The sequence below is a fragment of the Montipora foliosa genome, chromosome 4 (assembly GCF_036669935.1).
Source record: "Montipora foliosa isolate CH-2021 chromosome 4, ASM3666993v2, whole genome shotgun sequence".
Taxonomy (NCBI): Eukaryota; Metazoa; Cnidaria; class Anthozoa; order Scleractinia; family Acroporidae; genus Montipora; species Montipora foliosa.
In genome coordinates, this window is record NC_090872.1 from 29,009,779 (window position 1) to 29,022,278 (window position 12,500).

General features: G+C 40.6%; 2 protein-coding genes across 3 annotated transcripts in view; one reads left to right on the forward strand and one right to left on the reverse strand.

Annotated features, from left to right (window-relative positions):
- The window catches only part of LOC138000537 (COMM domain-containing protein 5-like), a 27,418-nt gene extending 19,247 nt beyond the window's left edge, over positions 1 to 8,171 (forward strand). The window contains exon 7 of the mRNA XM_068847023.1: positions 8,040 to 8,171. The gene's annotated coding sequence lies outside the window, so the exon portion shown is untranslated. The remainder of the gene's footprint in view (positions 1 to 8,039) is intronic.
- LOC138000535 (LON peptidase N-terminal domain and RING finger protein 3-like) overlaps positions 1 to 12,440 on the reverse strand; it is a 17,765-nt gene extending 5,325 nt beyond the window's left edge. The window contains exons 1-9 of one of the 2 annotated variants that reach the window (XM_068847018.1): positions 11,729 to 12,440; positions 9,881 to 9,999; positions 9,541 to 9,663; positions 7,797 to 7,971; positions 5,168 to 5,261; positions 4,525 to 4,639; positions 1,098 to 1,118; positions 583 to 683; positions 1 to 39 (exon numbers count right to left, since the gene is read on the reverse strand). The exon at positions 1 to 39 is cut by the window's left edge and continues 132 nt beyond it. In XM_068847018.1, coding sequence (XP_068703119.1) covers positions 1 to 39; positions 583 to 683; positions 1,098 to 1,118; positions 4,525 to 4,639; positions 5,168 to 5,261; positions 7,797 to 7,971; positions 9,541 to 9,663; positions 9,881 to 9,999; positions 11,729 to 12,308 — 1,367 coding nt within the window. In that variant the 5' untranslated portion in view covers positions 12,309 to 12,440. The remainder of the gene's footprint in view (positions 40 to 582; positions 684 to 1,097; positions 1,119 to 4,524; positions 4,640 to 5,167; positions 5,262 to 7,796; positions 7,972 to 9,540; positions 9,664 to 9,880; positions 10,000 to 11,728) is intronic. The other variant, XM_068847017.1, reaches the window with a different exon arrangement.
- Positions 12,441 to 12,500: the final 60 nt, after the last annotated feature.

The following is a 12,500-nucleotide window of genomic DNA, read 5'->3' on the forward strand; positions in this document are numbered from 1 at the left end:
ACAAAGATAGGAACATCTTCTGTAGTGTCATCGGCCACACTGCAAACAGTAATAGTGTGTTAAGTTATTAAAGGAGCTCATGTCAGAGAAGGTTCGCATCTCCACCATGGGTTTAAACATAAAATGCCCATGCATGGAGTGCGTGCATACCTTTGATTACTTGCTAGTGTTCTGGAAGGGAGGTCACACCCCAAAAGCCCATTGAGTGGCAGAAACTGAGCCTGTATTAAATCATCTGGAATGTACATGTACTTACGGCTTGCTGTAGGAGGGGAGAGGTGTGGGATTGCAGAACATTAAGTAAATTCAGTATTGTTTTAAAGGAATGAGGTATGATACAATGAGCTCTTTTGTTTTTTAATGAGGTGCAAAAGAGATGATGGGTGGTTGTCTGCAAACCCACACCTTAGTGTAGAGTGGGCAGTAGAGCAGCTAAAATCAAGAAATTAAATGCCTTGAGGGTGTTGGGCACTACATGTATTTGAAAATGAAAATTTCATTAATTGACCAGTACATAATGCAGTCCCCTTCATTCTTTTCCCGAGGTATAAGTTTACTTACCTTAAGTCAAATTGTTCTCACCTTGCTAACTTTTCCATTTCTTCTTCATGTATTTGTTTTCTTTCTGCACATTCTTCAGGAAGGGTGGACTCAATCAGCTGGGTTATGTTTACTGTAATGTTCTACAAGCACACAGATGAGTAAAAGGAACTAACTATTATAATTTGGACAATTTGACAGAATTGTCCTCCATCCTGTGGTACTCCTTGTAATTTATTTACCATGAGGTGAAGGAGTTTGCTCCAACAAGAAATACTGTCAGAGACTTCTTCTGATTAGCATGCCATTAAGGTGTATTTAGAGTAGATAATTATTGTTGCCTGAGGATAAATGAGTGCCCAGTGTTTTACTTGGATATTTTAAAGGTGCAATTTAGCAGCAGAATGAAGATGATGATGAAAGTACACTGTAGGCAATAATTTATTTTATATTCACTACAAAAGCCCAGCAAGTGGTTACTATAGAGTTTGCTAAAAAATAACTAAGAATAAAAGTTATTCAGAAAATAAGAATTTAATTTAAATTTTTGTTCATACCTGCCTTCGCTCAGCCAAAAACTGAAAGTTAAACCAAACAAAAGTCTCATATTAACATGAAAAATCTTTGATTATCACGCTATTCTGGTTAGCACCATGCGTAAAGAACTATCAAAAATATCTCTAAACTAATCCAACCATAGGCCTTCTTTGTGCTCACGGTAAATTCTGCTTACTTTTCTTGGCCTTTGTTTAAAAAAGCTGTTATCACTTAGCTCCTTCCTAATGCAGACTACCTTTACTTTAGAGCCTGCAGGGTCAGCTCAGCGTTACATAGTGACATTAAAATATAAACCAAGAATGAACCCTAACACAACCCTGATACCCTTTAAAAGCTTGATTTAGTCCCAGTTCTCTCAATCTGTGTTCAAAGGCTGTTTGTGTCAGTACATGAAGGCACAAGGAGGACACTCCATGTAACCAGGGATGTCGCTAACACCCGGCTGCCGGCGAATTTCAGTGGCTCATGGAGAGTTACTGCCAGCTGAAAATTCAACCAGAAGAGAAAGATGACTTTTATCACCAATTACAGACAACAACGGACAGGTGCAACAAAAATGACATTGTGATCGTCATGGGTGATATGAATGCAAAGGTGGGAGACGATAACAGCGAGATGGAGGAGGTTATAGGGAGACACGGGTTAGGGAGCAGGAACGACAATGGAGAGAGGCTGTGCGAGTACTGCTCCATTAACGGCCTTGTCATCACCGGAACATGCTTCCCCCATAAGGACATACACAAGGCCACGTGGGTCTCCCCTGACGGGCAAACAAGGAACCAGATAGACCACATCATGATGAGGAGAATATGGAGGACGTCAGTCACTGACACTAGAGTGCAGCGAGGAGCAGATGCAGCTAGTGACCACTACCTCGTAGTAACGAAACTACAGATGAAGCTCCACAAAGACCCAAATAGGAAGAAGATCAAAGCCAGGTTTGACACACAAAAGCTGGATAGTGCGATGTTTAAAGAGAGGTTCAACATCGAATTAAGCAACAGGTTCGAAGCACTAGAGGTGGAAGAGGACGTGAATGACGACTGCAGCCAGATAGAGAAAGTGTACACAGAGACTGCAGATAAGGTGATGGGAAGGGTGAAGAAAAGGAGCAAGCAATGGTTGAGGGATGACACATGGAGGGCAATAGAGGAAAGGAGGCAGATAGGAAATAAAATTGACAGTACCAGATCAGAGCGTGTCAAAGGAAGGCTGCGCATAGAGTACAGGCTGAAGGACAGAGAAGTGAAACGTAGGGCAAGAGAGGATAAGAGACACTGGACAGAAGAGATCGCTAAGGAAGCTGAGAGATCTGCTGAGAAAGGACGCACAAGAGAGCTGTACCAGGCGGCAAGAAGACTAACTAATAAGAAGATGAGACAAGCCGCTGCCGTAAAGGATAAGCATGGAGAAGCAATCAAGGACAAGGAGGTGAGACTTGAGAGATGGGCGGAGCACTTTGAAGAAGTGCTTGTGAGGAAGGCGCCTTCGAACCCTGTAACAGATGAGGAGACAGCGGCAGAGGAGATGAGGGAGATGGACACAGCAGAGATCAGGGAAGATGAAGTCAGACAAGCCCTAAGGAAGACGAAAAGTGGAAAGGCACCTGGAATGGACGAAATACCCGCAGAGTTGCTGAAAGCAAGCGGCGACATAGCAGTACAAGAACTGACAAGACTATACAGGAAGATATGGAAGGAAGAGAGAATACCAGATAACTGGAAGGCATCATCGTCAAACTACCAAAGAAAGGGGACTTGAACGAATGTAAAAACTGGAGAGGAGTGACACTGCTGCCAGTAATGAGCAAAATCATGGGCCGAATCATAATCGATCGGATCCAACGGGGAGTGGATGAGGCCCTCAGAAAAGAACAGGCGGGGTTCCGTAGGAATAGGAGCACAGTGGAGCAGATCTTCATTCTCCGCAACATCATGGAGCAGGTGAATGAGTGGAGAGCGACGCTGTACACACACTTCATTGACTTCGAGAAGGCCTTTGATTCGATCCATAGAGAAAGCTTGTGGAAGATCATGAAGTCGTACGGCATACCTGAAAAGCTGGTGAGGATGGTTAAAATCATGTATGAGGAATTTGAGTGTACGGTAATGGATGACGGGGAACAGACGAGGTGGATCAAGATCACGACGGGAGTCAAGCAAGGGTGTGTTATGTCAGGATTTCTCTTCCTCATAGCAATAGATTGGGTGATGAGAAAGACGACACACGGGCATAAGAATGGAATACGATGGAACTTCACCAGCGTATTAGAAGACCTTGACTTCGCAGACGATATTGCGCTGATCTCGTCGAAGTACAAGCATATACAGAGCAAGACGGATCGATTGGTGGAGAACGCTGGGCGTGTAGGACTGAAGCTCAATGCGGCAAAATGCAAGATGATGAGATCGAATGCAAAACGGCAGGACAGGGTCAAGATTGGAGAAGATGAAGTCGAAGAAGTGGAAGAATTCGTATACCTTGGAGCAACGGTCAGGAAAGATGGTGGTGGAACTGAAGATATTAGGAACCGACTAAATAAAGCAAGAAGGGCGTTCTATAACCTAACCAAGATATGGAGGTTACGGAGCATAGGACGCCAAACGAAGATCAAGCTGTTCAAGACGCTAGTACGCCCAGTACTACTCTACGGATGCGAGGCATGGAAAATGACAAAGGTGGAGGAAAAGAAGATGGACGCATTCCAGTTTGTGTGCCTCAGACGAATCCTCGGAATTCGGTGGCCACAGAGAGTGAGCAACGAGAGGATAGGGGATATTACAGGAATAAATAAGACCAGTGATGAGATCCGCAGGAGGCGCTGGAACTGGATCGGGCACGTCTTGAGAAAAGATGCAACCGACAACTGCAGGGTAACGTTAGGGTGGCAACCAGAAGGGAAACGGGCAGTAGGTCGACCAAAGACCACGTGGAGACGAACTGTGGAGAATGAGCGAAAGAGTGAAGGGTGGAACAGCTGGAGAGAAGTCAAAGTCATAGCGGAAGACAGAGTGGGTTGGAAGACGAGGGTTGCGGCCTTATGCGCCTTCTGGCGCGGAGAGATCTAAGTGCTAAGTAAGTAAGAAAATTCAACAGAGTACAAAGACCTGGTCTAGCTGATTTCAAAGACGTACATGTACAGTCCAAAAGTGCTGACTGGGCTTCTTGACGAGCCTGCTTAATCTTTTCTTAGCTACACTGTATTACCCAGGGATATATCCCTGGGTAGGGTAACAGGTGATTCTTTAAAGTTAATGAATGGGTTTACGGTAAAAAAGTTGCAGACTTGGCTCACTGGCTTGCATATACAGCTGTACCAGTATTATTCAGCACACTTTCACAGTTCTGGAGAAATTGCATACTACTAAATAAATACAAAATACTAAAATAATACAAACATAATAAGTGAATGGTTGTGTCTTGTACCTTGCTCAATGAAAATCGACAGATTGGACATGTTGGTCTGTGATCAAGATTGCAATTAAGACAAGAACGACAAAATACATGGCCACAGGGTGTGGTCACTGGCTCATAAAATAACCTAAAAAATGACAAAGATTCTCATTAGTAAGGTTCAATCTACTAAATACAAGATGTAAAATTTTCATACAAATTATAGGGGCTTAGATTGTAGACTGGAGTAGCAATTCATCCCTGTCTATAATTTGGTCTTCATGTATATAAATTTGTAAACTGAATTAAGGTGTAGCATGGGTTGTATTCCTTTATTCTCAAGATTTTCTCTTGGTACTCCTGTTTTCCTCTCATTTAAAGAAACCAACATTTTGATGATCATATAAATTTTAGATTTTACGCATACTTGTAGTGTCAACGTGTTTGCACCAATTGGCCTTCAGCAGACACATTTTTGTATGCAACTTATAAAGCAAAATCCTCTGCATTATTACTGATGCTTAGGCTGTGATTTCATAAAAAGCCATGAATAGATTGAGAGCTAGTCCTCGTATGGATGAATTAATATTGCTGAGGACACTCAACTCAAGATTGCTTTTAACAATACCATACAATTTTACACTGTAAGTAAGACAATTAATTTGGGCTGTAATACCTGCAACAGAGGGTGCATTCAAGGTCTTCTGTAGAGCAGCACTTCAGAAACTTTAACCTCTTTATGTCTGGTTCATCATCTTCAGGGCATTTCTCTAAATATCATGGATTTCATGTTAATTTTCTATCGCTGACCAACACAACCTCTGAGGCACAGACACGTGTGCATGATTGTACATGTACTATAAAATGTTTAATACAACATTTGAATCAACACTTATTTACAGCTGTCCTTGATGATCCAAAGAGGAAATTCCACAAATAAACCAATAATAATAATATTGTTTTGAAATGTTAGCTTTCAAAACTGTGATTTAACATTAGTCTGCAATTGTCAGACACTGATTACAAACTGCCTTCTAAATAATAAAGAAGGCAGCTTATTTAAGGGCATTACTCTTGAATGAACAATGAATATTAACACTCTTCAATCTGGTGCCCAATCTAAATCATTTTAACTTTAGAGGTTTAAGATCTACCTTAAAAATAAGTCTGGTGTAGCTCATCCTCTAATTAAGCCAGCCTTGGAAATGTTCATAACTTCCCCAACACTGCAAGTTTTTTCACTTCAAATGTAAATCACTTGTTCTTGATCATAATTTATTATTGAATGTTCAAAATTTAATGATTTGTTAAATAAAAGATTACCGGTAAGTACCGCATAAACACCCGCAGATAAGCCAAATCTTTTTCCCAAAAATAGTCCCTAGAAATCAAAAGGCTGCTTCTGGTGTCCAATTTTCCATCTTCTAATGATGGTTACTATAACCTGCAAATGTTCTGCTCAATTAGAGGGACGGTGTAAACTGCAGTTTGCACGTTAGGATTGCAGGTCACTGTTTCACCATACTAAAACAACCCAAAACTTTACTAATGCTAACATATTACGCCTAAAACACAATGTTCAAGCCTAACGTTAACATTTTGTAAAGGTTTGGGTTGTTTCAGTTATTTTATAATAGTAAAAACAATGACCTGCAACCTGCACTTTACACTCTCCGCCTCTCGTGTTCTTGTTGTAATGCAAAAATCTATGGAAAAATTGTGGGTAAGACTAAGTATTTTCCATTTCAATGTTAAAGTGAGTTTACGTTTGATGAACAGCGGATGAAGAAGACTTCTAAAGACTCGACTTTGGATTTCTTTTCATTTCTTTCAAAAACTTGTTTTTTCCAATATTAAATTTGAGCAGCTAAATTCAGGGTGCAGCTTATCTGTGGGTGTTTACAGTACCCAATTTGACACCTCAAATGCCCAAGTATGTCCCCAGCTGGCGAGAAACGGGGCTCAATGGGTTAAGTTATACTCTTCTCAAACTGGGGGGCAAAAATTTACACACATGGGAAGGAGAGGATACAAGTTGCTTGACAACAGGCGAAAAGACAACAGAAAAATCAGAGTCCTAGGCAGAGTCTTACGACCTACGTATTCACCCGTTGGATGCTCTACCCCTTGAGTTAAGACAACTCGTGGGAAGCAGGGTCATTTATTTAGGTCCTGAACGTACACATAGATGCCAAGTCTCCAGCTTTCACACTCAATCTCCAGCTCTCCAGCCAAGCAAGCAAAATCTCCAGCTGAGCTTGGGTTAACAAATATAAAATTATTGTTCCACAAACGTAAAACTGTTCATGATCTGCGAAATCGTGAAATCAACGAGAAATCAGCGGCAAATTGACGAGAAATCAAGAAATTCTAGACCCCAGAGCCCTTTTCTTCTCACTGCGCGTGTTTGTTTGCCCGAAGTGACATGGTAAAATGTGTCATTAAATCAACTCAGAATGCAGGAAAAGTGATCTAGGAGAACTCAGATTTAAAAATTTTCCCTTGGGGGGAGGGGAGGGCATTCCCCCGGACTCCCCTCGAAAAGCTTGCGCCTTTGTTGTTCGCTCGGATTAGGCGCTCCATTAAATCTCCAGCGAGCCTCTCCCTACAACTTGGCATCTATGCGTACAATGTGTCCCGCTGGTCTGTATCCTATCCTTCCCATGGGTGCATTACACCTAGTTTCCATCATTTCATGTATCTGCAGACCAGCAAGACACATTGTCAATTTAGGACCTAGATAAACCACCCTGCTCCCCATGAGTTGTAGTCGCTGAGTGGGTAGAGCATCAGACCGGTGTTACGGAAGTTGCAGGTTCGAATTGTGCCCTCAGTAGTCCTTTTGCTTGTTGCCAAGCACCTTGTACACTAAATTTAGTAAATCTTAATAATTTTATTTGCAACAGTTTTTCCAGTAAAATTAAAATTGAGTGGTTAGCAATAGCTGTGCACATACATACTTAATTGACCACTCCCCATAGGGGCTTTTCAGGGCCGACGAAACGACAGAACACAACAACAAGAACTGTTAAGAATCCCAACTGGCCAGAGGCAAACCAGTTGACTATTTACAAGTGCAGTTGAGAAGTTGAACCAGGAACTACCACGAACAAATTCAACAAGTGGTCAGAAAATGTCTTGAACCCGGGAACTCCAGATCTCTAGGCAAGTGTCCTAACCACTGGGCCGCACTGCAGAGCATAATTCACACATGTTGTTCAAAGTTAAATGGCTGCCAATAAAAGGGGCAAGGGTTGTGCATGCAGTCCTCAGATAAGGACCCACATTACATGACTGAATTTTACCTTTAATATTTCCATATGATTTACTCTGTTCAACCAAAGTTAATAGATTCCTTAGTCTTTGAAGAATGGGATCTGTTGTTTCACTTGTGCAAACATCATCACCAGTTCCAGGTGTTTTTTCCTGTTTACAGCTTGTGGAGGCTGATACATCTTGAGTTATCACCTCATGGATGAGCTGCCACAAACGTAAAAGTGAAATAGTCATCTTTTATTAAAATGTCTTGTCTTCTTTATTATTCAAAGAGCCCTCACAGGACAGAGTGAATGCCATTCTACTCCAGCTGCAGAAGCAAGTTGGATACAGAGCACTGGATAACAATGGAATTAATATTTTATTATCAAATGGAAATTAGCTGGAAATTAGCCCTACAGCTGTTAGTAGTAGTGAGAACAGTGCCAATGAAAGATAGAGAAATATCTCTGACCAGCTTGAGAATTGAAGTCTATGACTGTGTGGAAAACAAAGATGATTGCCTGAAAAAAAGTTCCTATTACATGTATAAGTGTTTCATCTGTCATTTCTTCCAAGGGGTCTTTGTTGTTTTTTTTGTGGGTCTTTGATCATTGTTTTCCACTCACCCACTCAATGACCTTTAAATTTGATCACAAGTTGCCTTACAGAATGATCGAGCCTGATCATGCAAGGCCAACTAAGACCTGGCCATGCATGGGTATTTTGGTAAAGGTAAACAATTACAATCTGATCCCACCAGTATGTACAAGAATTAGAGCTTTGTTTTAACTTTATTCTTAATGTTAAACAAGATGTGTCTTGAAATTTATTCAAAGAACTCTGGGGTCATGCTCTGCTCACCAAACATTATAGACTTTAAGATATAATTATAAGACAGAAACATCAGCACATTAAACATCACTTCAAATTAAAAACTGCCTTATCCTGAGTCTTTCAAGATTATTCCATCTCATTAATGTTGCACAATATGAGTGAAGTATCCTAAAAGTAAATTGGTACTTGAGCAGTTTTACAGTAAAAATTATTAGGATAGTATGCACACTTTCATTGGTCAATACTTGTGTTTAGATGAGAGTATGTAAACATGGCTGTGACATCACACAAATTTTGATTACCGTAGTTATGTGTTGTCAGATGCACGTTTTGATTGGCTGGTAGGAAATAAGAGCATGTATCAAGAAAATCTGTTTCAATCAAGAAGAAAAAAAAACAGCATTTTCCATCCTTTGTTGAATTATTTTTGAGAAATATTTTAAAAATTAAAGCAAGAGACGACTTTTTCCTTGTTTACATCACCTCATCTAAACACCCAGGGGAGTTGGAAGAATTCAAGACAGTTATGTAAACCTGACATGCAGTGTTCTAACATTGCCCCCAAACCTTCAAATTTGATTTTGTTGTCATGCAGAGCACAACAAAGAAATGTGCCAAAAGTGTGTCACTGAACTATTAAAAATTAAACGTCATTTTGTCTTGTATTAATAGGAATTTATGCGTAGCCAAAACAACATCAAATTACGTTGCACACACAAGAAACTATTTTAATAATTACATAGTTATTTTTGCTGTCACAGCGAAATTCGAGAAAATACCTCAATGCTTATCTCCGTGATATTTTTTTATGCTGCAGGTGTAATTTTTATCTACAGTAGTATATGGAAATTTTCTGGAACCACACAATAAAGAATTATTGATACCGATCATTTAAAAAGAAAGTGGTTATTACCGGTACTTACTGGTAGTTGAGATGTCCTTAGAAAATAACATTACCTTTGTTAAGGATGTTTGGACTCCTTTGTTGTCACGATCCCTCACAAGACAGTGTAAAAATGACACAGCTGCCTCTACCTTCTGTTGAAGACCTAACAAGGCACAGCCCTTTCGGTAAAATCCCTAAACATTTAATTAAAACCATAGATTTGTTATGTGATAGCGGAAATCTCAACCACTTCACCTTTTTTTCTCAAATAAAGAACATACCAGTGGTGATGAAAGATTTTCATGAAAACAAATCAGTAAAAGCAGTAAAAAAGTGCAAGCTCGTTGTATAATTATATGCTTCCTTGAGGGACCCTTGTGGAATCTGGGAGCATATCTTTGTTGTTCTTACTTTTGGCCAGGTTGGCTGGAGTTCACAAGTCTTGTTGGCTTTTTCCAAAGCTTCTTCAAAATTGCCAAGTGACAGAAATACACAAGCAAGGTTACTTGGAATCAAATGATCAGATTTGCCTGCAATATAACCAGTACTATGTCACAATAACAGAGATTCCAACCCTGTCAACTAAGGGAGGTTTTAGGGGTGGCGTAGCTGTACCCACGAGCCCAGTGGGCACAACTCTCTAGGAAGATTCGGGGACATGCTCCATTGGGAAATTTTTTTAAGATATGTGCCTCTAAGATGTCATTTCCTACATGTTGGGAGTGGAGTTTTTAACAGGCAGTGGAAGCTAAGGCCCATTGTTCCCACAAATGAATGCAAACTACTCAGTCTTGGATCATGCCAAAAACAACACTGAAAGAAAAAGTGGCAGGTGGGGGGGGGGGGGGGGGGGCTACAGCTCCTTCCTCTCCGCAACCCCTAAATAAAATGGATTGAATGCAGCTATTCCAAGTTGCTTTCACCAAATTGGGTCTTGACCAGCAGGCAGTACCACTACCCAAGTGCATTACCGTTAGAGCATAAGGAATTCTTTCGAGGGACAAACAACAATCCTAAAAACCAGCAATATGGGGCTGAATCCCAACCCTAACCCCCCTACCCTCACCCCTAACCCCCACCCCCAAATAACTCCTGTCATGCAACTTACCTCACAAAAAGCAAATGTTTAATTGTCACCACAAAGTAGAAAAACTGGGAGTTGCAAGTGAAAGATTGCCTTGCACAACACTGTGGAAAACCTCACTGACCCCACCTCCCCTCCCAAAAATTTAATTTTGGGGCATCTTCTCACCCTCCCTAGTTCTCATTCTTTCCAACGAAATAGGCACTCTTAGTGAAGCAAATTTCCTGGCCACTTTTGGCTTCTCTTTAGAGGCAACGACAGTATGTAACCCTTTTGATAATGAATGGATATTATCCCATTCAAAACAAGTAAGGAAACAGGAGGTTAGTTGACATACAGTATGTCAAATTGGCAGGGAAAAAGGTGTGTTGTTTGAGGTTCCATGTTTTATGAGTCAATAAATCAGTGAGTCAATGAGACTCACAGTCCATAGACTATAACAATAATTTATTGATTAAGCCTAAGCCCTCGTTTCAGTGATTAGTTCGCCTAAGCACTCTAAAATTTTAGCTTTCATTTTATGGTTTGGTTAATTGCACTAACTCATTGACTCAATTGACTCATAAATAGTGTACACTCGTGTTGTTTGGTGCAAATCATCTTTTAAGCTAATGGTTTTTAAGGCAGATAAAAATTTTCGCCCAAAATATGTCAAAAATCATGAAAGGAAACCCATGAAAGTGATTGTGAGCGGACAAGTAAACATAATATTAGCATCGCGCAAAACATTCCATTTCCAATGAAATTAATCACGAAAAGTAAGAACGATTGAATGCAAAGTACACCACTTCAATATCACCACTGCTTTCCCAACCTGTATATGTTTCTCGGCGAGAGGTGGTCACAAATTAATTACATACTGAACGTAATAAAGGATCATGGCAGTAAACGAAAAGGTGTTACGCAACATGCATGACAACCATAATTTATAACTATTTGGTAACTATTTCCGATTCCAATGAAAGACTCCTTCCCTCCTTCGCTGTGTTTATTTCCTCAACGAATTTTAAATTCGTTATCTTCATTTCGCTGATCAAGACTTCATGGCCACAAAGCCCCCATAACAGGAAAAAAAAACAATGACGGCGGGGTATTCCAAACTCGCTCCGCCATTTGAAAACTTCAAGTAAAGAAACCGTTTGAACTGCAATATAAATGACTATTTGATTACTTACTCAGCTTTTCAGCCTCTCTGTATTTTTCGATCGCTTCCACGCTCTTTTTCTTTCGGTGTAGCTGGTTTCCTTCCAAACGCAAACGAGTCGCTTCCATTTCTTTGTCAAATGATTTCTCCAACACGTTCTGAAGGATAACATTTGTTTTCTTTGGACTGTGAGAGAATGGACATTTGCAGCGTTCGCAACTCTTGCTCTCTTGTTTTTCCAAGCACAGCTTACAAAAGGAATGACCACACGATATAGTTACGGGATCATAAAGAATCCCGGTGCAAACTCTACATTGCAAGCCACTGTTATCTTCGCGTGGTTGTTCCGATGAATCGCCCTCGTATACTATCAACTTCGATAGTGCATTTACAAAACGAAGCAGTCGATCTGGATGTACTTTGCCGCATTGAAACGCCTCAGAGTACAACGGCAGAGATTCGGATAAATGTCCCTCTAAGGCCAAACAATCAGCTTTGCCCAACAGGCACAATTTAACTTTTGATTTGTCCCTTTTCAAAAGCATGTCGAACTTTTCTCGGGCTTTACTAAAGTTTCCTTTGGTCATTTCGTCCTCGGCTTCCCATTCCATAACCCCAGGAAGCAAGTTCTTGTTCAAATGTTGTAGCAGAAAGACTGTGAAAGGGAAGCAGCGACAGAAACCTGCAGTAATTCTTAACTTTTTAGCCTTGTAAAGCGATTACATAACTCATTTATCGATTGAAGGAACTGGTAAACATCGTTTCTGATTGGTCAGTTTTGCCTCGTCTTTATTAACGCCACA